Consider the following 23,026-nt stretch of genomic DNA (forward strand, 5'->3'; position numbering starts at 1 on the left):
CCTAGAGCAGAAAGAAAATTCCTCCTACAAGCTTTATCCAGTGCTTTGCTGGACACCGATAGAAGTCACAAGACTGCTATATACTGCTGATGAGAAAAGGTATTTAGTAGTTTATATTTACTAAAATGATTGCATTTCCATGTTCTGTGTACTGTGGGAGACCAGAGAGGGTGAATGCAGGGGCCTGGGTTTAGTAACACTTTAATTGCTACAAAAAATAGGTGACTTTGATGTCATTGGAGTTCATGAGAAGGGAAAAAATATGGTCTTTTTATTTGTGGCTTTCAAATGGCTTCTGAGGATTACAGAAGCCCTGAAAATCTGTTCTTATGCCATACTGAAAAAAGGGAGGGAGCTGTTGGAGTTAGCTTTCCAAGTTAACCAGCTGGTGATTGATTGCTAGGTGGTCCTAGCAACCAATCACCAGCTTGTTAATATGAAAAATTAGCAGCTCCCGCCATTCAGCGCTGCTGTCTCCCGCATGCCGAGTAAGGTAGGAAGGGGCAGAGATGCTGAGGCTAGCAAATTCGAAGGAGAGGGAATAGTGTCGAGGGGGCTGTGTAATGTGCAGGGGGCTGTGTAATGTGCAAGGGGGCTGTGTAATGTACAGGGGGCTGTGTAATGTGTAGGGGGCTGTGTAATGTATAGGGGGCTGTGTAATATGCAGGGGGCTGTGTAATGTGTAGGGGCCTGTGTAATGTGCAGGGGGCTGTGTAATGTATAGGGGGCTGTGTAATGTGTAGGGGGCTGTGTAATGTACAAGTGGGCTGTGTAATGTAAATGAATCCAGAGATGCAGGGGCTGTGTAATGTAAGGGGGGGTCAGAGGTGCAGGGACTGTGTAATGTAAAGGGGGATTTCCTGCATTTTACACGCAGTTATAGTTGCAGTCCTATACATTTCTATTAGGTTGCGCATTTTTTTCTGCATTTTCTGAAAGCACACCAAAAGTCCAGCGTGCTGCATCTTTTGCCGCACAAATAAGATATGTGGGTATACATAGGAATTCTTTCATATTTATTTCAAACTATAGTCCGGCCCTCAACAGTCTGAGTAACAGTGAACTGGCCCCCTGTTTAAAAAGTTTGAGGACCCCTGGTGTAGGGGATTTCACTTCGCTCCCAGTGGCTAAACGAAATGGTGGGGAATGAAGGAAAGATATCTTTACACTGCTGGAGAGGAAACAGTTAGGCAAACCTTCTACATTCTGTTTATGGGCAAAGGAACAATTCACTTTAAAGCCGAAGGCCTCTAAACCTAAAACACAAATTGCTTTGCACAACTCTTTGAAAATACCATTTGCTGTTATCAGTGTATACATTCCTATAGCTTGAAAGAATATAGCATCAATTCACACAACTGATAAAGTTATTTTACATTTCTTTGTTATTTCTCATGATAATCAATTCACAAAAATAAATTTTGCAAAATATTTATCTACTGAATGTTTCTATTTCTCATAAATCTATTTTTTTTTTACTCTTTGGCTCTTTACTCAAATGGCTCATTTTCTTTGTCATCAGTAGACACCGAAGTTCATCATTAACACATGAGAATGATAATACTGTGAATTGGGACTTATTGTGATCATTTACATTAAACTGAGATATTCAGCAAAGCTGAAAACAAAAATGTTAATTAATCAATCACTTCAAGCTGAAGAGAGGCTGACTGCAGTGTTCTTCAAAAGCACAACTAGCAGGGGGTGTTGCTTGGATTGTACAAGGTCTAGGGCACCTTTGGGAGGAGTGATATTGCCAAACTGTTAATAGCAGGAGGGGTTTAAGGGGTATGGTTAATCAAAACTTGAGCCTCCATGTACCTATAAAATATGCTTTAATTGCTGTGCCACAAGTAAGAGTCTCAGAGTCACAAAAAAACCTCAGCCAAATAATAATATAAACAAATGAAATGATGAAATTAGACAGAATGCTAACAATTTGTCTGAGCCAACCTTAAAGAGGAGCTTCACTAATATAGTCAGGGTCTGCTGACCAAACACCAACTGTTAATACAATGGACAATTCTGTGAGGACTATCTAATGTACCATATAGTGTTCATAGTGCAGGAGTTAGTAAGGCAGAGTGCAGGGGTGTTCCATGCACAGAGCGAAAGGGTCAGGAACACACAATACACAGAGTGCTGCAGTCAGTGTCAAGTTTAGGAACACATCATAGAGTCCAGGGGTCATGGGTGTGTAATGCACAGAGTGCAGGGGCCTAGGGAGTACAAAACAAAATAGTGCAGGAGTCATGGGCATGTAAAATTGTGCACCCCCCTAAATTTCACCCCTCTCAGCACAAATCCTCTGTCTCCAATTCCCCTTCCTAGCACACATCCTCTCCCCCCTCCTAGGACAATTCTGCTTCCCCTCCCAGCCTCCCACCCCCAAACCCCCCTTCTAGTACAAATCCTCTACCTATAAATCTCCCCAGCACAACCCCCCCCCCAACCTCTAGCCCCCTTCCCAACACAATTCCCCCTAGAATGATCTCCATCTTCCCCCAATCCTTTCTCCCAGCAATAATCCTCTCCCCCCCATAATCACCTCTCCCAGCACAAATCCTCTTCCACCATCTAGCACAAATACCCCTCCCCAATTCCCCTTTCTAGTATAAATCATTTTCCCCTCTAAATTCTTCCCAGCACAAGTCCTCCTGCAAATCACTCTTCCCAGCACGTATCTTTGTAACCCCTCCCTCCCCTGGTCATTGTGTACCTCCAGTACAATCCCCCCCATCCCTCCCTGAAACTTTCAGACCTCAGATACAGCGCATCTCAATCCTGGGAGATGTCTGTCTTCCCAGACTCCTCTTCATGTTGTGTTATGGGATATGTCAGAGCTGAGAAGAAATCTAGCGGCATCTTCCCTTGGCTCTGATGTTGACTGCTTGTGACAGGCAGCCATTAGGGAGAGATGTTGGCTGCTGCAGCGTCAACTATAGCAGCCAGGTAGTGACCCGAGGCACCTCGCAAGAGATGCAGGGCACTTGCCCTGAGCGCCTGGTGCTTGTGACACCCCTGATGACTAGACAGGTAGACAGCAGTAAGTAGAACATTATTAATGCAACAAAATCACAGCTTTAGCTCACATATCTTTAGTTCTAATAAACTCAGAATCTTAAATACATACATAGGTATCTATAAAATTGCAATCAACCACTATTTTATACATTCCAACTTGTGTTTTAGGTTAATTGGTCCTTTAAGCCATTGCTGGTTTATAATGAATATCCTAGACAATCAGGTTATATGCAAGCTACATTTTAAAAGATGTTCATTAAATTCTATTTGATGTGATAAACAATAGCCAGCGTAATTTCTGTGGTTCATATTCATAGTATACAGTCAGCATTGCTCTTTTTCAAAACTTCCAATTTCAGTTCTTTTATTGCTATAGCTTTATAGGATGATGCTTTTTCATTGTTTTCATGGTTTCAAGTGAAAAAACCAAATGGCAAAAATGTTGGCAGACAGCTTTCCCCTTTCTTTTTTTTCCCCAAGTCCAAAGTGCATGGTTGAGTAACTCACAGTCTCATGATCAAGAGCATTTGATTAAATGCAACAATGGTTTCTGCTAAACACTGCATAATGCAACGCTCATTCCACTACAGGTTACCCTCAAGCTTTAGCCATCGTGGACTTGTCCTCTGGCTAACATGAGCTCAAGTAGCTGGTAAAAAGATAGAGATGTCCAAACTGGCAGTTACTATGACAGCTATGGTTTTAGTTATCTATTTTATATCTAGTATCCACCAAGCCAGAAGACTAATCTTTACTCTGCAGTATCATTGTGCAGGCTTTCAGCAGATTCTCCCACATCAGTCAATACTTGACAAGTCTAAACCATAGAAGACGTCACTTGGCAGAACCACAACCACCGAGGTAGTCCAATATTCATGTTCAAGTGTTTTGTATTGAAGGCATTACTAGGAAAAGAAATAATTTTCATTATCAATTGTAGTTAAAACATTTGCATTACACACTGAATAATGACAGCAACAAGCTTATGCAGTTTTTTTGAAGTAGCCTCAAGTTTCCAGTGTTTTCCAGTCCAGATTGAAATTACACTCCTTCTGGAGACTACTTCATACAGAAACATTTCAATCCCTCCATATTCAGCGGTGTTATTATTGTGTGATTATTATTCGTGAGGTGTGTTGAACATACAAATGATTACTTCTGGGAATTCTGTCAGGATAGAAATAAAAATGTTTTGGCTGACTTGTTTTTGAAGGTGCATGCTCTGGGCAGCTATCCTTATCTTTCACTATCTTCACACAGACCCAGAACAAGCAGTGTTGGCATGCTATCTATATACATAGGGCATATATTGTGACAGGAAGGCAGGAAGAACTAAGGGATGTGTCCAGGATGGGAGGTACAGTATATTTGTCCCAGGTTCATGCTCTACACTGACTGTTTCTCCTTTTGTGCTGTGTAGTCAGTCTGTTTGGCTCACTGATGATTTCATGAGCTCAGCTGTAGTGAGTTAAGGGCTCTGGGCTCTATAAAACTCCCAGGCTGCTTAGAGAGAATGCTCCAACCAACCATACTGCATAGAAATGGCATGCATGGATGTTGGCCATGAAGGAAGCCCATGCACAAAAAAGCCTGCCTAGAATTTGCCAAGGCCCATGCTGAAAAAGACTACTCTGTACTCTGGAGTGATGAGACCAAGATGAATGCTTTTGGTACTGATGGCTTCAAAACTGTATGGCATCGCAAAGGAGAGGAGTACAAAGAAAAATTCACGGTGCCTACTGTGAAACATGGTGGTAGTGGGGCTGCATGAGTGCTGCTGGTATGGGGGAGTAGTATTCCATTGGTGGGACCATAAATTCACAGATGTACTGCTCTATATTGAAAGAGAAGATGCTACCATCACTCTGTGCTCTTGTTCATCGTGCACTTTTCCAACATGACAATGGTCCAAAACTCACATCTAAGGCCACTGTTGCTTTTCTGAAGAAAAGGTGAAAGTGATTCAGTGGCCAAGTATGTCTCCTGATCTGAACTCAATCGAACACCTATGGGGAATTCTGAAGACAAAAGTTGAGCATCTCTCTCCATCCAGCATTCAGACCCTAAAAGAGGTCATTCTTGAAGAACGGAAAAAGATAGATGTTGCAATATGTCGCCAACTTGTCCATGCCTAGAAGACTTGGTGCTGTCCTTACAAATCATGGAAGTCATACAAAATACTAGAGGTAGTAGTTTTTGGTGTGGGGTGTATTAATTTTTGCATCAACTAATTTGAGTAAAACAGAAGATTTTGTAATCTAACGTATATTATTAATTGCTTCCAAACCGCCCTATAGCAGATATACTGTTACAGGGCAGCACAGGTGTGCAAAATCACGTGTGTATATATACGAGATTTTGCATTTCCAGGTAGGGGGCGTGATCGCCTTACCCGTGCCACCATTCACAACCACATCGGTCAATCACCGGGTCCCAGCCGGTGATAACTCGCCAGCGCCCAGTGATTGCTGAGCATCCCTGATGGGGAGCAGAACTGTTTGTAAACAAAACAGATCTCCTCCCTGTCAGCTTGTGCACACTGCTTTGGATTTCTGTGCACAGCACAGCCATGCAAAGCAGTGTGATTACAGTGAAGCACACGGACACAGCTTACAGTGAAACAGCACACAGTTAACCCTTTGATCCCTCGTGTTAACCCCTTCCTGCCCAGTGCCATTAGTACAGTGTCAGTGCACTTTTTTTTAGCACTGATCACTGTATTGGTGTCACTAGGGTAGTCAGCGACACCAAGTCAGTTCCCCCCCAGTGTCAGAATGCCCGCTGCAGTCCCGCTATTAGTCGCTGATCACTGCCATTACTAGTAAAAAAAAATTTTAAATTCCAGTATCTATACCGCCATTTGTAAACGCTATAACTTTCACATAAACCAATTAATTTACACGTATTGGGATTTTTTTTAGCAAAGACATTTAGCAGAATACATTTTGGCCTTAATTTATGACGAAATTAGATTTTTAAAATTTTTTTACTGGACATGTTTAATAGCAAAAAGTCAAAAATATTGTTTTGTTCTCAAAATTGTTGGCCTTTTTTGTTTATAGCAAAAAAAAAAACAAAAAACGCAGAGACGATCAAATACCACCGAAAGAAAGCTCAATTCATGGGAAAAAAAAGACATACATTTCATTTGGGTGCAATGTTGCTTGACTGCGCAATTGTCAGTTGAAATAAAGCAGCACTGTAACACAAAAAATGGCCCAGTCAGGAATGGGAGGTAAATCCTCAGGAGGGCAAGTGGTTAACCTTACTTACATGTAATGAGCTAAACAAATGTTCCATAAAACTCAGTTTTGTGAAAATGTTGGAAATTTTTCTTGTGTTCATTGAGATATCTACTAAAATCTTACTTTTCAAAAGGGGTGTACTCATTTATGCTGAGTACTGTATATACACTCAGCTACTCCTCTTTATTAGGTACACCTGTTTAATTGCTAATCAGCTAATCACATGGCAGCAACTCAATGCTTTTTGGCATCCAGACATGGTGAAGAGGACTTGCTGAAGTTAAAACCAAGCATCAGAATGGGAAGAAAGGGGATTTAAGTGGCTTTGAATGTGACATGGTTGTTGGTGCCAGATGGGCTGGTCTGAGTATTTTAGATCTACTGGGATTTTTATGCACAACCATCTCTAGGGTTTACAGGGAATGGTCCGAAAAAGACAAAATATCCAGTGAGCGGCAGTTGTGTGGATGAAAATGCCTTATTGATGTTGGAGGAGAATGGGCAGACTAGTTCAAGATGACAGGCAACAGTAACTCAAATAACCACTAGTTACAACCAAGGAATGCAGAAGACCACACCAGGTGCCACTCCTGTCAGCTAAGAACGGAGGCTACAATTCACACCGGCTCACCAAAATTGGACAATAGAAGACTGGAAAAACGTTACCTGGTCTGATGAGTCTCGATTTCAGCTGTGACATTCAGATGGTAGGGTCATTTGGCATAAACAACATGAAAGCATGGATCCATCTGCCTTGTATCAATGGTTCAGGCTGGTGGTGGTTTAATGGTGTGAGGGATATTTTTTTGGCACACTTTGAGCTCCTTAGTACTAACTGAGCATCGTTTAAACACCATGACCTACCTAAGTATTGTTGCTGACCTTATGCATCCCTTTATGGCTACAGTGTGCCCATCTTCGGATGGCTACGTCCAGCAGGATAATACACCATGTCACAAAGCTCAAATCATCTCAATCTGGTTTCTTGAACATGACAATCTGTTCACTGTACTCCAATGACCTCCACAGTCACCAGATCTCAATCCAATAGAGCACCTATGGGATGTGGTGGAATGGGAGATTCGCATCATGGATGAGCAGCCAACAAATCTGCAGTACCTGTGTGATTCTATCATGGTAATATGAACCAAAATCTCTGAGAAATGTTTCCAACACCTTGTTGAATGCAATGAAGAATTAGGGTAGTTCTGAAGGAAAAAGGGGGTCCAACATATATATTTATAGGGCCCTCCTAGTTAGCTAGGGGGAGCTAGCATCCTGATTGATAGGGAGGAGGGCTGAGTAGCAGCCTTGGCATAATAGCAAGAAGGTCAAATTGTGGTCAGGAGCTGGGGGGGCTCTGCAGGACAGCCCCTCTAGGATTTTCCTTTGCTCTGGGGCTTTGGAGAAAGGCCATGAGTGGATCTGAGGAATGGCTGGATTTCACGCTTGAGGGATCCTAGCTAATCCCCAAGAGATGACTTGGCGAGGGGCTGGGATACCCTTAAAAGTGTTGGAGTCTGCTCAGTTGCAGGAGAGTTTGGATGGAAGACAGTGAGGAAGGCTGAAGGCAGAATGCTGCAAAGAGGCCCGATGGGATGTGGCCTTCCTGCAGGCCTGGAGATGGAATGAAAGAAATCTCAGATCTTCACTGGTCCCCAGAGTGCAGGCCACCTGTATGGCAGGGAAGGAGCAGCCCAGCTACAACGCCTGGTAGCAGCCACCAACTCACCAGTGGAACTGAGTACTCCTGCTCCTGCACCCATTGGGCATATGGAGAAAGGAGCACTCTGGTGAGAAAAAAGATTCACTGCCTATTTGGGAATGTCCATCTTTAAAGTAACAGGCACCAGATCCCCTGATCAGGGATGTCACAATCCTGCTCCTAGGGAGAAGTGCGGTTCTCCATTTTACCCCAAACTTCGGCATTTTGGTACTAGAGCAGACGTTATCCCCTCATTCCCCCTCCCTCAGGAATGCAAGCAGCGTATGATGCTGAGCCCTGCCTAACAATTATTTTGCCAAATAAGGTATTGGCTTGTCCGTGATAGGAAGATACCAGTTGATTTTGTGTAGAAAAAGAAGCTGTTATGTTTTGTGTGTAGTCAGAGAAGTGAGGACCGTCTGTGATATAACATCTATCGGACAGAAAGCAAAGGAGAATCTCACTGCAACAACGAAACCGAGTGCGAGACCAGAAATCCCTTTTTAGCTCATCAGACTTGAAACTGCTTAACCCCAGGCATTTATTTGGCAAGTACTTATTTACCTAAACTTCTTTCTGTTATCTGTTTGCTGTGCTGTTGTGCTCTGTATATTTATATATAGATATATTGGTTACATCTTCTTTCTGTAAATATTTTTACTGCACCCTTTTGACCTTTTGGTAATAAATCTTACTTTCTAAAAGTGTTGAACTGTTTTCTATAGCTCCTGAATGTAACTTACGAATCCCTGCCGCTGGAGAGCGCTACTATGAGTATTTAACCCTCTGTATAACCGGTCTGTAGAGATAGCGGGATACTGACGGTTAACCAATCATCCTAGTGTATTGCTGAGTTTCTTCTTTCTCTGTATAAAAAGGAGGTGGTGGCAGTGTGAAGGGTTAATTGCATAATTAACCTGACCCAGTAACAATCGCTCCCAGGCTGCCTGTACATAGATTGTGGTCCAATTAACTGGAAAATCATTGTGCAGGGTGCAGCTGGGTGTGGCATTGTTACGCACAGCGCGGTTTTAGATTGGCTAGTCCTTCTTTCACGAGTTTGGTGAGAAGGGCTGGGGTCTGATGCTGCGCCCGTCACATATTGTTGGCAGCGTACATGGGATAGTTGCATTAAGAGCTTCAGTGCAGTGTTAAAAATTAGCTCTGCACTGAAGGATTGTAACCTTTGTGGAAACAGTCCTTAGAAACAAGTGGTGCATATTGTGTGTGTGTGTGTGTATATATGTGTATATATATATATATATATATAGAGAGAGAGAAAGAGAGAGAGAGAGAGAGAGAGAGACATATAGCAACAGCTCCTTACTTTGTCTACTTTCTATTCTGTCTTTGCTTGCAGTGATGCCTGGTGCAGCAGAATACGAGAAAATGAGCAAAAGTGATTTGAAGGCAGAATATACCTCACGAGGAATGGACGTCGGTCGCAAAAATCGTGAAGATTTGATTTGATTTCGGGACCTATGGGAGTATGATATCCGAGCAGAGCAGAACTCGGGGGAACTTGACCATGACGGGGTTCCCGCTACATCCGATCCCAGTGGCTCAGAGATGGCCTCGCAGGATAGGCGTACAGAGACTGACAATGGAGGATCACTGCATGTTATCATCCCACCACCGCCTGAGCGGGCCAGCACCGGAGTGCCTGTAACCAGCAGAGACTCTCCTCAGATGCAGGAAGCCCTGGAACGCATCAAGGAGACAGATCCTGAGGCATACCTGCGGTTCATGGAACGCCAAGCAGCGACTGACAGAGAAGCTGCGGAATGCCAAGCAGCGGCTGACAGAGAGGTGGCAGAACGCCAAGCAGCGGCTGACAGAGGTGGCGGAACGCCAAGCAGCGGCTGACAGAGAGGCGGCGGAATGCAGGGCTGAGAGAGAGGTGGTGCAGAGGGAAGCTGATCGTCGGCACGAGCTGGAGATGGAGAGGCCACAGCGACAGGTGCAGAACCCCGGGTCCCTAGAGCACAGGGACGCCACTCTGGCCGTGGGCACAGCTGCCAAGTTTCCAGTGATGGACAAAGATAGTGACAATGACACCTATTTACGGTCATTTGAAAAAACGTGCCGTCAGTACCATGTGCCCCCAACTCAATGGGCTTGGTACCTGACCCCAGGGCTACGAGGTAAGGCCCTGGATACGTTTGTTGAAATGCCAGAGGGGCAGGAAGACAATTATGAAGCTTTAAAAGATGCCATCATCCGGAAGTATCAGATGACCCCGGAAGTGTACCGCAAGCGGTTCAGGTCCATGCAAAAGGGACCTGGGGACTCTTACACGGATGTGGCGAGTTGCTTATGCACCACATTCTGACAGTGGACTAAAGGACTGAAAGCGGACTCCTACGAGTCTTTAGAAGATCTCATGATACGAGATCAGCTCCTGGATATCTTCCCGGGAGACGTCAGACAGTTTGTCTTAGAAAGAGAACCAGCCTCTGCTAAAGCTGCAGCCAATTTGGCAGATACCTTTGTCCACACGCGGGTGTCTGACCATCGCAAGGCTACTCCAAATGGCTGGAAAGGAGGGAAATCGCCCATTGCAACCCCTCCTACGCTGGCGAGTCAAGATCCCCATCACCCAACACCTGCAGCACCTGGGGCAAAGGTATTCCTGACTGACAACCGCAGATGTTTCACCTGTGGGAAAACCGGACATCTCAGGACGCAGTGTCCTGAGCAGAAGGAAATGACATCACCTGGCCAGCCGGCCAGGAACTCTTCTTCAGTGCTGTTTGTCCACAGGAAGATGCGGGTAACCCCCGCCAACTTGTAGCCAGTCACTGTGGGCAACCGGTCTGTAACTGGTTTCCGGGACACTGGAGCAGAAGTCACCTTGATCGGGCCAGAGGTGATTAAGCAAAGGAACCTCATCCCAGGGAAGTTCCTTACCCTCACAGGAGTTGGGGGGACCCGATCGCATACCCTGTGCAAAGGTATTTATAGATTGGGGTGCGGGAAGGGGGATGAGGGAGGTGAGGGTCTCGGATGAAATTCCCACACCTGTTTTGTTGGGTGCCGATTTGGGTACTCTTGTGTCCTATTACGCCCCTGCCGAGAATACCCGGAAGGCCCCCCTGGAACTCTCTGGACATGCCGAGGTACTGTGTGCAGATGTTGGGGTAATGTCTGGGCAACCTGTGGATGGACAGAGGGAGGGGGCCGGGAATGGAGTGGGGCTACAGGATTCTCCATTAGCTGGAGAAGGAGAAGAAATCCCCTTGTCTGGGAAGGTATCGAACTCATGTGTCATGGACATTAGAAACGTACCTCTTGAAAATGATGACGATGAAGCTGATATTGATAATGTTGATACGGTCAATGATAGTGATGATAATGCTGACGATGATGCTGATATTGACAATGTCAATCACGTTGATGATAAGGTTGGTAATGCTAATGATGATGGTCATGAGGATAAAAATCATGCATTTTCATTGTTGGGGGTCAACCACAGTGCTGTGAAGGGGGCGAAGGTACAATCTCTGAGGGCTGAGCAAAGGGATGGTCTGTGTAGGCCTGTTCCTTGCCCAGGCCCAGAGGATTCTACCTTGATAAGTGTCCAGGCGTTGTCCTTGCATGGTACTGGGAAGCCGGCTGGGACTTGTAGTTCCACGTGTAAGGCAGCACTGGAAAGCAATTCACACATGGACCTCAGCAGCCAGATAGCTGTGAGCATCCCTGCTGAGAAGGATAAACAAAGGCCTGACAGGGAGACTGAAAGCATGTCACATGATCTGACCTGTCCTGATGTGTCACCAGGCAGGAAAACATGTCCTAGGCAGTGACAACACACCTGGATTGGAAGTGCGAGGGGCCTCATTGGAGTTGATCAGCGGATCTCCGAGAAGGGTTGCGGCCTTCAGCTCCAATCACCTCTCCTTTCCATTCAAGTACAGGAGCTGCTGGCAAGGCCTATGAGAGATGGTGTCAGAGTTCAGGAAAACCAGGGGAGAGCTCACTGTGCTGTTCATGAGTTGGACGGCAGGGTGTATCTTTCCCCCTTGCCTTCAGCCAACCTCATCTCACAGGAGGTGCAGACTGAACGGGCCAAAGAGACAGAGGGAATAGTGCCGTCAGGAATCCAGGGGTCAGCTAGAGTCTGGGCATCCCCGGTAGTCTCGGTCCCCAAACAGGATCAGATGACCAGACTTTGTGAGGACCTTGGAAAATTGAGCGCCAGCCCTGTGGTTGTGGCCTACCCCCTGCCCAGGAGCCATGAGGTAATGAAGCATCCGGAAGGGGCCCGCTGTCTAACCATCATGGACCTGAGCAGAGGGTCTGGGCCACCATCTCTAAACCAGGAGGCTCAGGACGAGTCAGCCTTCACCAACCCATGTGGCTTGCCTGAATTCCTGGGAAAGCTAATTTGGGTTGAGAATGCACCAACCACCCCCCCAGGGGTCAGGAATGGCCTACAATGTGGAATGGGACTGGGTGCAGTTGTGAGATGGGGAAACAGCTCTCATTGTTTGAACACTGTTTGTGTGCAGTAAATTAATGATTTGACTGACATTCTGCGGTTTAGCCACAAGATGTCACTGTTTTTCTAACACAGGCTCAGACTGCATAGATATTTGTATATTCATGAAGAGGTGGAGTTTTCACACAGAGTTGGAGTTTTAGTGAACAGGAAGAGGAGACTGCAGCCATGTTTTGGACGATGCTGAATGCAGTGGCCGTGTGAGCTGAGAATCCGATGACATCCAGGTGTGAAAGTGTCCCTCACTAACCAGAGATTGCTGCCAGGAAGGCTGATGAGAGCAGAGGAACTAAGCAACATTTGTTCTGTTCAGAGTCACCAGCGGATGCAAAGCAGACCCAGGTCGGTAAGATCGTGCACACACCTCATTTCAGTGTTGGCGCCCAGAGACTGAGTCCAGGCCGATAGTTAGTTAGGGTCTCTGTTTGTGTCAGGCCGCAAGTGTTGTTACTGATCATTGGAAGGACTCCACTACTTAAAGTGACATTTCACATTGGAGAGCTGATAAAATCCTACAAACTCAAGCCAGACTGGTGTTTTGCTCAGAAGGAATACTCAGGCACGTGCTACAGGACCTTTTATGGGAGGGGGAATACTGTAGATTTGTGTAAGATTGTAAGCTGTTGTGCTGCACCGCAGGCTAGCCCATACCATACACCCATACACTGATTCCTGATCTTTTAGGGTAATAACAGGTAAGGTGTGGCAGCTTATTTGTGCCCGCCAGTAGGTAAATTACTTCACTTTCTACCTTCATCCATCAGAAGTCGCCGTGCTGTGCAGCACAAGGGTCTCAGCCGTTGGGCTGGGTGTATGTAAATTTATTGTATGTTCCCAGCATTTGTGGTTGAGTTTACTTGCCACATCTAAGTAAAATTCTGTTGTGGCAAAAGCTGGTGTTGGGGTTGTTTCCTCGTTCGTGACTTCACTGTATCCTGGGGAGCCCACCCCGGTACACGGCTAACACAGTTGCCCACTTTAGGGGCCTTGCGGTTCTCAGCCCTGTCTGGGAAGAGCAACTCGGGCCCCTGTCACTAGTCAGGAGTGAACTGACCGTGCCTAGTCTGACAGTTGAGAATGGTAACTGTCAGAGGGGCATGTCTGGTTCAGTTTTGGGAACCACCAGAGGTCTGGGAATGAAGAGACTGAGGCAGTTATGGCCTGGCCTACTCCCCAGGCCAAGAAGCAGGTTTCGCCAGTCTTGGATGCAGCTGGCTACGGTAAGACACCTGGGTGCAACTATCATAGCTCAGCTGGACCCATGACTGACCTAGCAGACAGGAAACTGACGGAACTGGTGTCCTGGATGCTAGCAGGTAAAGAGGACGGTTCATCTTGGACAAAGGTACCTGGGGAACCACCTGAGCAGCGATTTCCAGAATTCGCCTGTCCGGTTTCGGTACACACAGGCAGCACGACCTTCGGGTCAGATATAGTCCTGGTTCAGAGGAAGGAGATGGGAAAGGGAAAGCTCATTCTCTACCTCGACAAAAAGCTATATCTCAACATGTTAGCAGATGACATCCCTGAGCCGAAGTATTTTGTGAACAGGTGGGCACCCCGGCAGTCGCCACGATATCCGGATAGTCACAGCCGACTGGTGCTCCCCCGTGACCACTCACTTGGTCGGCACAACAGAAGGAACCTGTTTCTCCCGTAGTGCAATGGCACCCTGTCAACCCAAGGTGAACCTCTGGGCAGAGGTCAGTTGCATCAGGAGGGAAATTGTAGTTCCCTCCCATGCAACTACCTGAGGGGGGAGGTGTCTCAATCCTGCTCACAGGGAGAAGTGCGGTTCTCCATTTTATCCCAAACTTCGGCATTTTGGTACTAGAGCAGACGTTATCCCCTCATTCCCCCTCCCGCAGGAATGCAAGCAGCGCATGATGCTGAGCCCTGCCTAACAATTCTTTTGCCAAATAAGGTATTGGCTTGTCCATGATAGGAAGATACCAGTTGATTTTGTGTAGAAAAAGAAGCTGTTATGTTTTGTGTGTAGTCAGAGAAGTGAGGACCGTCTGCGATATAACATCTATCGGACAGAAGGCAAAGGAGAATCTCGCTGCAACAACGAAGCCGACTGCGAGACCAGAAATCCCTTTTTAGCTCATCAGACTTGAAACTGCTTAACCCCAGGCATTTATTTGGCAAGTACTTATTTACCTAAACTTCTTTCTGTTATCTGTTTGCTGTGCTGTTCAGCTCTGTATATTGGTTACATCTTCTTTCTGTAAATATTTTTACTGCACCCTTTTGACCTTTTGGTAATAAATCTTACTTTCTAAAAGTGTTGAACTGTTTCTATAGCTCCTGAATGTAACTTACGAATCCCTGCCGCTGGAGAGCGCTACTATGAGTATTTAACCCTCTGTATAACCGGTCTGTAGAGATAGCGGGATACTGACGGTTAACCAATCATCCTAGTGTATTGCTGAGTTTCTTCTTTCTCTGTATAAAAAGGAAGTGGTGGCAGTGTGAAGGGTTAATTGCATAATCGCATAATAACAATCGCTCCCAGGCTGCCGGTACATAGAACCAGCAAACACAAATGCTCCTGCGCTTGGGGATGGACTCGATGCAGGCTACAACCACATTAAGAATGTCCTGGAACATGCACACCTTGCTGCCCTCAAATGGACCGCTGGAATCCAAATATACTGAATGGGGAAAGAACAAAAAGAGGGCGCACAGGCCTAGTGCATTACCATAAAAAATGTTTAATAAAAAATAAAGTAGGTGTTGTACTCACAAACGACAATATAGTCAAGGCACATCATAAAAGAACAGCTGGATCAACACCGCGCTGAGTATAAGTCCGCAATAGGGAGTTTAGACATCCAAAAGACTGACGCATTTCGAGGACTTGCCTCTGAGGAAGAGCCAAGTCCTCGAAACGCGTCAGACTTTTTGTTCTTTCCCCATGCCGGTACATAGATTGTGGTCCAATTAGCTGGAAAGCGTTGTGCAGGGTGCAGCTGGGCGTGGCATTGTTACGCACAGCACGGTTTTAGATTGGCTAGTCCTTCGGTCACGAGTTTGGTGAGAAGGGCTGGGGTCTGACGTCACGCCCGTCACAAGAGATATCTCCAGATTGCTGGGTGAAGAAGAGGAGTTCATCTAGGGTTTGAGGTGGTACACTAAAGAGACGCTGGCTAGCTCTCTACAGGGACTGTGCTGCAGTGAAGGCTTGTAAATAGTTCCAGGAAGTTTTCCTCCGTTTATCGGTTTCCTTGGGCATCCAGTACACCCCTAACCCTATCCTAGTTCAAATCCCCTAAATAAAAATCACACACCAAAGCTCAAGGACTGATCTCTGACTCTGGATGCAAGCCTGTGTGAAGGTGCGTGATGCCTGGCTGTGCAGGACTATAGGGAGACCCAAATCTTCTAGCGACTCCTAACGGGGTAGTGACACAGTGTGTGTGTGTATGTATATATATATATATATATATATATATATATATATATTTATTTATTAGGGATGCACAGACATTTTGGCAGCCAAAACATATCGGCAGAAAATAGCCCTATTGGCATTTTGCTGACCTGAAAAAATGAGCCGATACAGGTGCCGATAATTAGACACGTCCCCAATGAGGGGTGGACTAACTATTTGGCCTGGGGGTTTGGGAGGGCTGTGTGTACTGCAGATGGAGAGGGCAGGGGAAAGGCAGGAGAGGAGGTGAGCAGTGTATACAGTGAAGGAGCATTGTATACAGAAAGGCTTACTTGCTGCTGCTAAATGTCATTGCAGGTTTTTAAATGCAATTGCCGGATTTTTTTTTCTTCACTTTATAGCTTCAAGAAGGAGCTGTAATTCGCCACTCCGCTAAAGTAAACATAGGGAGGGGGTCACCCAGTGACATTACCCAGTGACCCTGCCCCTTTGTTTACTTTAGCGGCGGGGCGAATTACAGCTCCTTCTTAGAGCTATAAAGTGAAGAAAAAAAAAAGCCGGCAATTGCATTTAAAAACCTGTCTGTATACACTGCTCCCTCACTGTATACACTGCTCCTTCCCTGCCCCCCCCCCCCATCACATCCCCACTACAAAGAAAACCTGTCACTTATATGCTATCACATAGGGGACTATTGGTCCTTTATGTGACAGCAATAAAATCATAAGTTAAAAAAAACACACATTACAAGTAAAAATGACAAAAAAATGAGCCTCCCCATCCCCACATGAGCAGACATTTTGGTTTTCGGCCAAGTGCATCCTGAATTTTCAGTTTCGGCACCAAAATTTTCATATATACAGTATATATACCATCAGGGCTGCCTTTAGAAATCATGGGGTCCCATACAGCTTGTCTGACAGGGCCCCCCTCCTTTAATTGCTGTATGGGAGCTTTGGCAGCTACTATTTTCGCCCAAACAGATGGGGATGCCCTTATACAAGGCATCATAGCACTGAAGCTATAAACTCACACTATAGCTTGCTTTGCTATATGGGAGCAGATGTTGGCTGTGAATTGCTCCATGTATTACATCACTGACGCTGATTTTTAATCGCTTTCCTGCCATCCTATAGTAGAAGTACTGCTACAGGGCAGCAGGGCTGCACAAAATAATGTGTATATATACATGATTTGCATTTCCTGGTTGGGGGGTGCGTGTGCGCGCCACCCTACCTGTGCCGCCATTGGGAGCTACGGATGTCGATCACCATGTCTCGGCCAGAGATTACCTGACGATCACCTTATAAAACTGACAGGGGAGAGACCTGTGTGTAAACAGGTCTCTCTCTGGCCAGCATGGACATTCTGCTGTATATTTCTCTGCACAGCAGAGAAATACACAGCAGCATGTTTCCCAAGTAAAACACACACATCACATGATGTAAAACAGCACACAGTTAACCCTTTGATCGCCCCAGATGTTAACCCCGTCCTGCCCAGTGTCATTAGTACAGTGTCAGTGCTTTTTTATTAGCAATGATCCCTGTATTAGTGTCACTGGGGATGTCAGTGGCAATTAGTCAGTTCCCCCCAGTGTCAGAATGCCCGCTACTCTATAAGTTGCTGATCACCGCCATAACTACTATAAAAAAAATAGAAATAAAAATTCCAGTATCTATACCGCCATTTGTAAACGCTACAACTTTCACGTAAACCAATTAATTTACACGTATTGGGATTTTTTTTTTTTAGCAAAGACATGTAGCAGAATACATTTTGGCCTTAATTTATGAAGAAATTAGATTTTTTTTTACTGGACATGTTTTATAGCAAAAATTCAAAAATATTGTTTTTTATTTTTCAAAATTGACGGTCATTTTTGTTAATAGCGCAAAAAAAATTAAAACCACACAGGCGGTCAAATACCACCAAAAGAAAGCTTTATTTGTGGGAAAAAATAATGTAAATTTCATTTGGGTGCAGCATTGCATGATTGCAATTGTCAGTTAAAGTAACGCAGTGCTGTAACACAAAAAATGGCCTGGTCAGGAAGGGGGGTAAATCCTCTGGAGGGCATGTAGTTAAAAGAGGTATGGGTTTCCTTTTTGTAGCCTAATCTTAATCCTTATGAGCTGCTAGTGCCTACAAATCTTTCTAGCCCTCTGAGAAGTGCACCCTTTCTGTTAAAATAGAATTAATTACATGTTGGAGGGGCTACAGTCTTCTCTTGAGCATCATGTAGACATTCAGGTCGGGATCCGCCCCCCATCTCTCTTCTCTGTTTGATTGATGTTAGCTCTGAGCTTTCTGCCCACTCCCGAGACTTCACACAACACACACAGCTACTCTCTCCCTTCCTATTAACCTCCTTCCTCCTCCCCCCTCCGCTCTAGGTAGGCGTTAGCACACAGAGCAGCCTTCAGTAGTAGCAGCAGTTCAGTGACTGTTAGGCCTAGTTCACACTGGCTTTGAAAGCAGGTGTTTGAGGGGAGTTTTTAACGCTCCTCAAACGCCTATGGAAATGATACTATGGGCAGCACACAGTACTGTTCACATTATCAAAACATGAAGCGTTAGCATCGCATTGCTTCTATATTGAAGCCTCATGTCGAGTCAGGAGGAGTTGAAGCCTTTCAATGCCTCCCTTTCAAGTCTATGGTGACACCTTATCCTGACAGGCGTTTTCGGGGAGTTAATACTGTCGCAAACATGCGTACCAGAGACTGACGCAGTCCTCCATTTTGTTAAGGATCTCCATGTTGTCCCTCATTTTTCCCCCTTTCCTCTCTGTTAATCCACAGGGACATATGTGTGTTGGAAGGGTCACAAGCAGGCGGGGTCACCGAGGTGCTCTTTAAATAGCCCGCCCAGCGCCGACAGGCGTGCCTGGGTCCTAGTGTCTGCCCGGCGCCGTCATCGGTGACAGGTGCTCCTGGGTCCTAGTGCCTGCCTGCATACCTTGTTGGAATCCTGTTCATGCGCAGATTCATGCGCTGCGGCGATCTTCTCGTTCCCTGATATTGCCCTCCCCCCTATGGGCAGCCTCCGGATGCCCACTAGGGCTCGTTTCTCAGGATGACGACGGAGGTAGGCTTGAAGTATCCGTGGGGCATGGACATTAGTGGATGGTTCCCAGGAGTTATCCTCTGGTCCATAACCCTTCCATTTAATGAGGAACTGGGTTTGTCCGCCCCTCTTCCTACAGTTCAAGATCGCTTCAACTTTGTATTCCTCTTCACCCTCAACTAGCAGAGGAGCAGGTGCCTCTGGATTCCGGTTGGGAAACTCACTTGGGATATGCTGTTTTAACAGGGAGCAGTGGAATACCGGATGAACCTTCATGCTAGCAGGTAATTCCGATTCCAAGGCCACAGGGTTCACCTTTCTTTTGATGTAAAATGGTCCCAAGTACCTTGGGCCAAGCTTCCTTGATGGACAACTCAATTTCAAATTAGCTGTGGATAGCCAAACCTTATCCCCTTGATTTAGTTTCAAGTTGCCCTTTTTCTTCCGATCAAAGAATTTCTTGTTGCTCGCCTGAGTTTCCGAAATTGTTCTCTGCAATACTTTGCCGTTCCTTCTGAGGAACTCCATTCTTTCTTGAACTGCTGGAACAGCGGCTTCTACTGGCATTTTCGGAAGAATAGAGGGGTGGTACCCGTAGCTGGTGAAAAAAGGAGATTGTTTGGTGGCAGAGTGGGTGGAATTATTGTAAGCAAATTCTGCTAATGGGAGGAGTGCCGTCCAGTCATCCTGTGCGTAAGAGGAGAAGCAACGGAGATATTGCTCTAGAGTCTGGTTTGTCCTTTCCATCTGTCCATTAGTTTGAGGATGATAAGCTGAGGAGAAGCGTAGCTCGATCTCTAATGCCTCACACAGAGCCTTCCAGAATTTAAATGTGAACTGCACTCCTTGGTCAGACACAATATTCAGAGGAACGCCATGTAATCTTATGATTTCTTTGATGAAAGCAGAGGCAGTTTCTGTGGCAGAAGGAGTCCCTTTCAAGGGGATGAAATGAGCTATTTTATACAGTCGATCGACTACTACAAAAATAGTGGTGAAGCTTTCAGATGGGGGCAGTTCGACAATAAATTCCATGGAGATCATACTCCAAGGCTTTTCCGGTATAGGCAGAGATTCTAACAGGCCCCAGGTCTTGCTTTTATCAGATTTGTTCCTCAGGCAGATGGTGCAAGATTTCACATAGTCCTGGCAATCCTTCACTGCATTTGGCCACCAGAAGGAGCAAAAGACCAGATCTGAAGTCTTATGAATTCCAAAGTGCCCTGCTAAAGGATGGTCATGACATCTCCGGAGAACAAGGGTTCGAAGTTCTTCAGGCACGAAGATTTGATCTTGGTGAAAGTACAAACTGTCCTTTAGTTGTAGATGCATATTTATGGGAGGTGGATGGTTATCCACAACTTCCCTGATCTGCGTTAGAAGGTCTGTCTGAAGGAATAAGAAGTTTTTGGCAGGTAAGATCGTATTGGGTTCCGGCTGCACAATTGGGTCGGGAAACATACGGGACAGAGCATCAGGTTTGCATTTTTAGATCCCGGACGGTACATCAGATGGAAAACAAAGCGAGAAAAGAATAGTGCCCATCTTGCTTGTCGTGGTCTGAGGCGCTTAGCCGTTTTCAGATACTCCAAGTTCTTATGGTCAGTATAGATAAGAATAGGATGGGATGCCCCTTCTAGTAGGTACCGCCACTCTTCCAATGCTGCCTTGATGGCTAATAGCTCTCTGTCCCCCACATCATAGTTCCTTTCTGAGATAATCGATTTCCGGGAGAAAAAAGCGACGGGGTGCAGAAGGGATTTGAGCCCCTGTCTTTGTGACAATATGGCACCTACCGCATTTTCAGATGTGTCCACCTCAAGGACGAAGGCTAAAGTAGGGTCTGGGTGCTTCAGGATGGGTGCGGATGTGAACATGGTTTTCAGTTGTTCAAAGGCTGTTTGAACCTCAGGAGTCCACTTGAAGGGAACATGCTGCCTGGTGAGCTGTGTCACCGGCGCGATGATTCCAGAGAAATTCTTGATGAATTTTCTATAAAAATTTGAAAATCCAATAAAGCGTTGCACTGTTTTCCTGTCACCTGGGATGGGCCATTCTAAGACAGCGGACACCTTTTGGGGGCCCATAGAGATGCCCTCAGGAGTGATCACAAGACCGAGAAACTGGATGGATTGTCTCTCGAATTCGCACTTCTCTGCCTTTGCATAGAGATGATGCTGGCGTAAACGATTCAGAGTTTTCTTTACATGCTCCCGGTGATTTTCCATGGAAATAGAAAACACCAGGATGTCATCCAGGTAAACGATTAGGAAAAGATCTAGGCAGTCCCGAAATATATCGTTTACCAGGTGCTGGAAAGTTGCGGGTACATTACAGAGCCCAAAAGGCATCACCAGATATTCAAAGTGCCCAAACCGGGTTCGGAAGGCCGTCTTCCATTTGTCACCTTCCCGGATTCTTACTAAGTTGTAAGCTCCCCACAGGTCCAACTTGGAGAAGAAGAGTGCTCGTCGCAGCCTTTGTAATAGTTCAGGGATTAGTGGCAGGGTCTCAGGGTGTGGTCCTTTTTTTCAACAAAGAAGATACCGGCTCCTGCTGGTGATGTAGTGGGCCGAATGAACCCTTTTTCTAAACTTTCATCTATGTACCCCCGGAGGGTCTCTAATTCAACTTCAGACAAGGGGTAAATCCTCCCGAATGGAATCTCGGCGCCAGGCAGGACCTCAATTGGACAGTCAAAAGGACGGTGAGGAGGAAGGGTGTTGGCACTCTTCTTATTGAACACATCCAAGTACTCATAATATGCCACCGGAACTAGTTTCATGGTCTCCGGCTCCGAGTGGATACTGAGGAGAGGGGTTGTCATTCTTGCCCCTTTTGGGGTACAATGGATCAGGCAATATTCAGAGGGGAAGGAGACATCTCCAGACAACCAATTGATGGTTGGATTATGTGCTTTTAGCCAAGGCATGCCAAGAATAACTGGAAACATCGGAGAGGTAATGATGTCTAGGCGTAAGAATTCCTGGTGTCCAGGAGAGAGCAACAGAAGATTGGTATAGTTTCCTGTGTTACTGGGCCGGAACTGATACCAGACCCGTCTGCAAAATTAACTGCAAGCCTTTGTGCCTTGGTGTGGAGCGGGATCAGATTCTGAGCAGCAAAATGAGTGTCCATGAAGCAGCTGCAAGCACCTGAGTCTATGATGGCCGGGACCGTGATTGTCCTCTAGGCCAGTTGCAGTTTCAGAAGGAAGGAGAGGTGCATTTGACTAGTTCCTGGAGGATGCATCATGTAGACACAGTTGGGAGAGGGTTTACGAGGTTTAATTGGACAGGTGGCCACGAAATGACCTGCATCGCCACAGTAGAGACAGAGACTGGATTTCTGTCGATGAAGGCATTCTGCTGTGGAGAGTGGTGGTCTCAAAAAGCTCTTTCTAGCGGAATTAAGGGGCCTTTCTGATGGAGCAGTACTCGTAGAGGGCCCAACTTCCGAGCATATCAGAATCCTCCCGTTAGTCCTTTCTTCCTGTCTTCCCTGAATCCTACGGTCGATATGGATCGATAGGTCTATCAGACTCTCCAATTTTGTCGGTACCCCCACTCGGGCCAGCTCATCCTTTTGGATATCCGAAAGACCCAGACGGAACTGATAGCGGAGAGCCGACTCGTTCCACAGCGTATCGGAACTCAAGATGCGGAAATCGGCAACATATTCTTCTATGGGCCTCTGCCCTTGCTGCAGCTTACTAAGCATAGATTCCGCGGTTTGCCGCCGGATGGGGTCAGCATAGATCTGAGTCATTGCTGTGAAAAAGGAGTCCACTGAGGTTAGGACCAGATCTTGTCGTTCACGGAGATGGTATGCCCAGGACTGGGGTTCATTTCTGAGAAGGGTGATAATAAATCCCACCTTGATACAGTATTTGATGAAGAGAAGGTCCTGGGAAGCAACGAGAAGTACAACTCGCAGGAATTCCAAAAGGTCCTGAACTTCCGGCGGTCTCCTGAAAAGAACTCAGGTGTAGGCACCCAGGGTTCTGGAGGGGCAGAATTTTCGAGGATCATACTGGCCTCTGTCTGAGTAGCTGTATCAGAGGTTGCCGTGAGGTCTGTGTCTGT

General features: G+C 46.0%; 1 protein-coding gene across 1 annotated transcript in view; it reads right to left on the minus strand.

The window, feature by feature from the left end:
* Positions 1-3,371: 3,371 nt before the first annotated feature.
* WNK4 (WNK lysine deficient protein kinase 4) overlaps positions 3,372-23,026 on the minus strand; it is a 616,132-nt gene continuing 596,477 nt past the window's right edge. The window contains exon 21 of the mRNA XM_089683941.1: positions 3,372-3,929. Coding sequence (XP_089540067.1) covers positions 3,927-3,929 — 3 coding nt within the window. The 3' untranslated portion in view covers positions 3,372-3,926. The remainder of the gene's footprint in view (positions 3,930-23,026) is intronic.

The sequence above is a fragment of the Staurois parvus genome, unplaced genomic scaffold (genome assembly GCF_062004578.1).
Source record: "Staurois parvus isolate SC_StPar_1 unplaced genomic scaffold, SC_StPar_1.0 ptg000328l, whole genome shotgun sequence".
NCBI lineage: Eukaryota > Metazoa > Chordata > Amphibia > Anura > Ranidae > Staurois > Staurois parvus.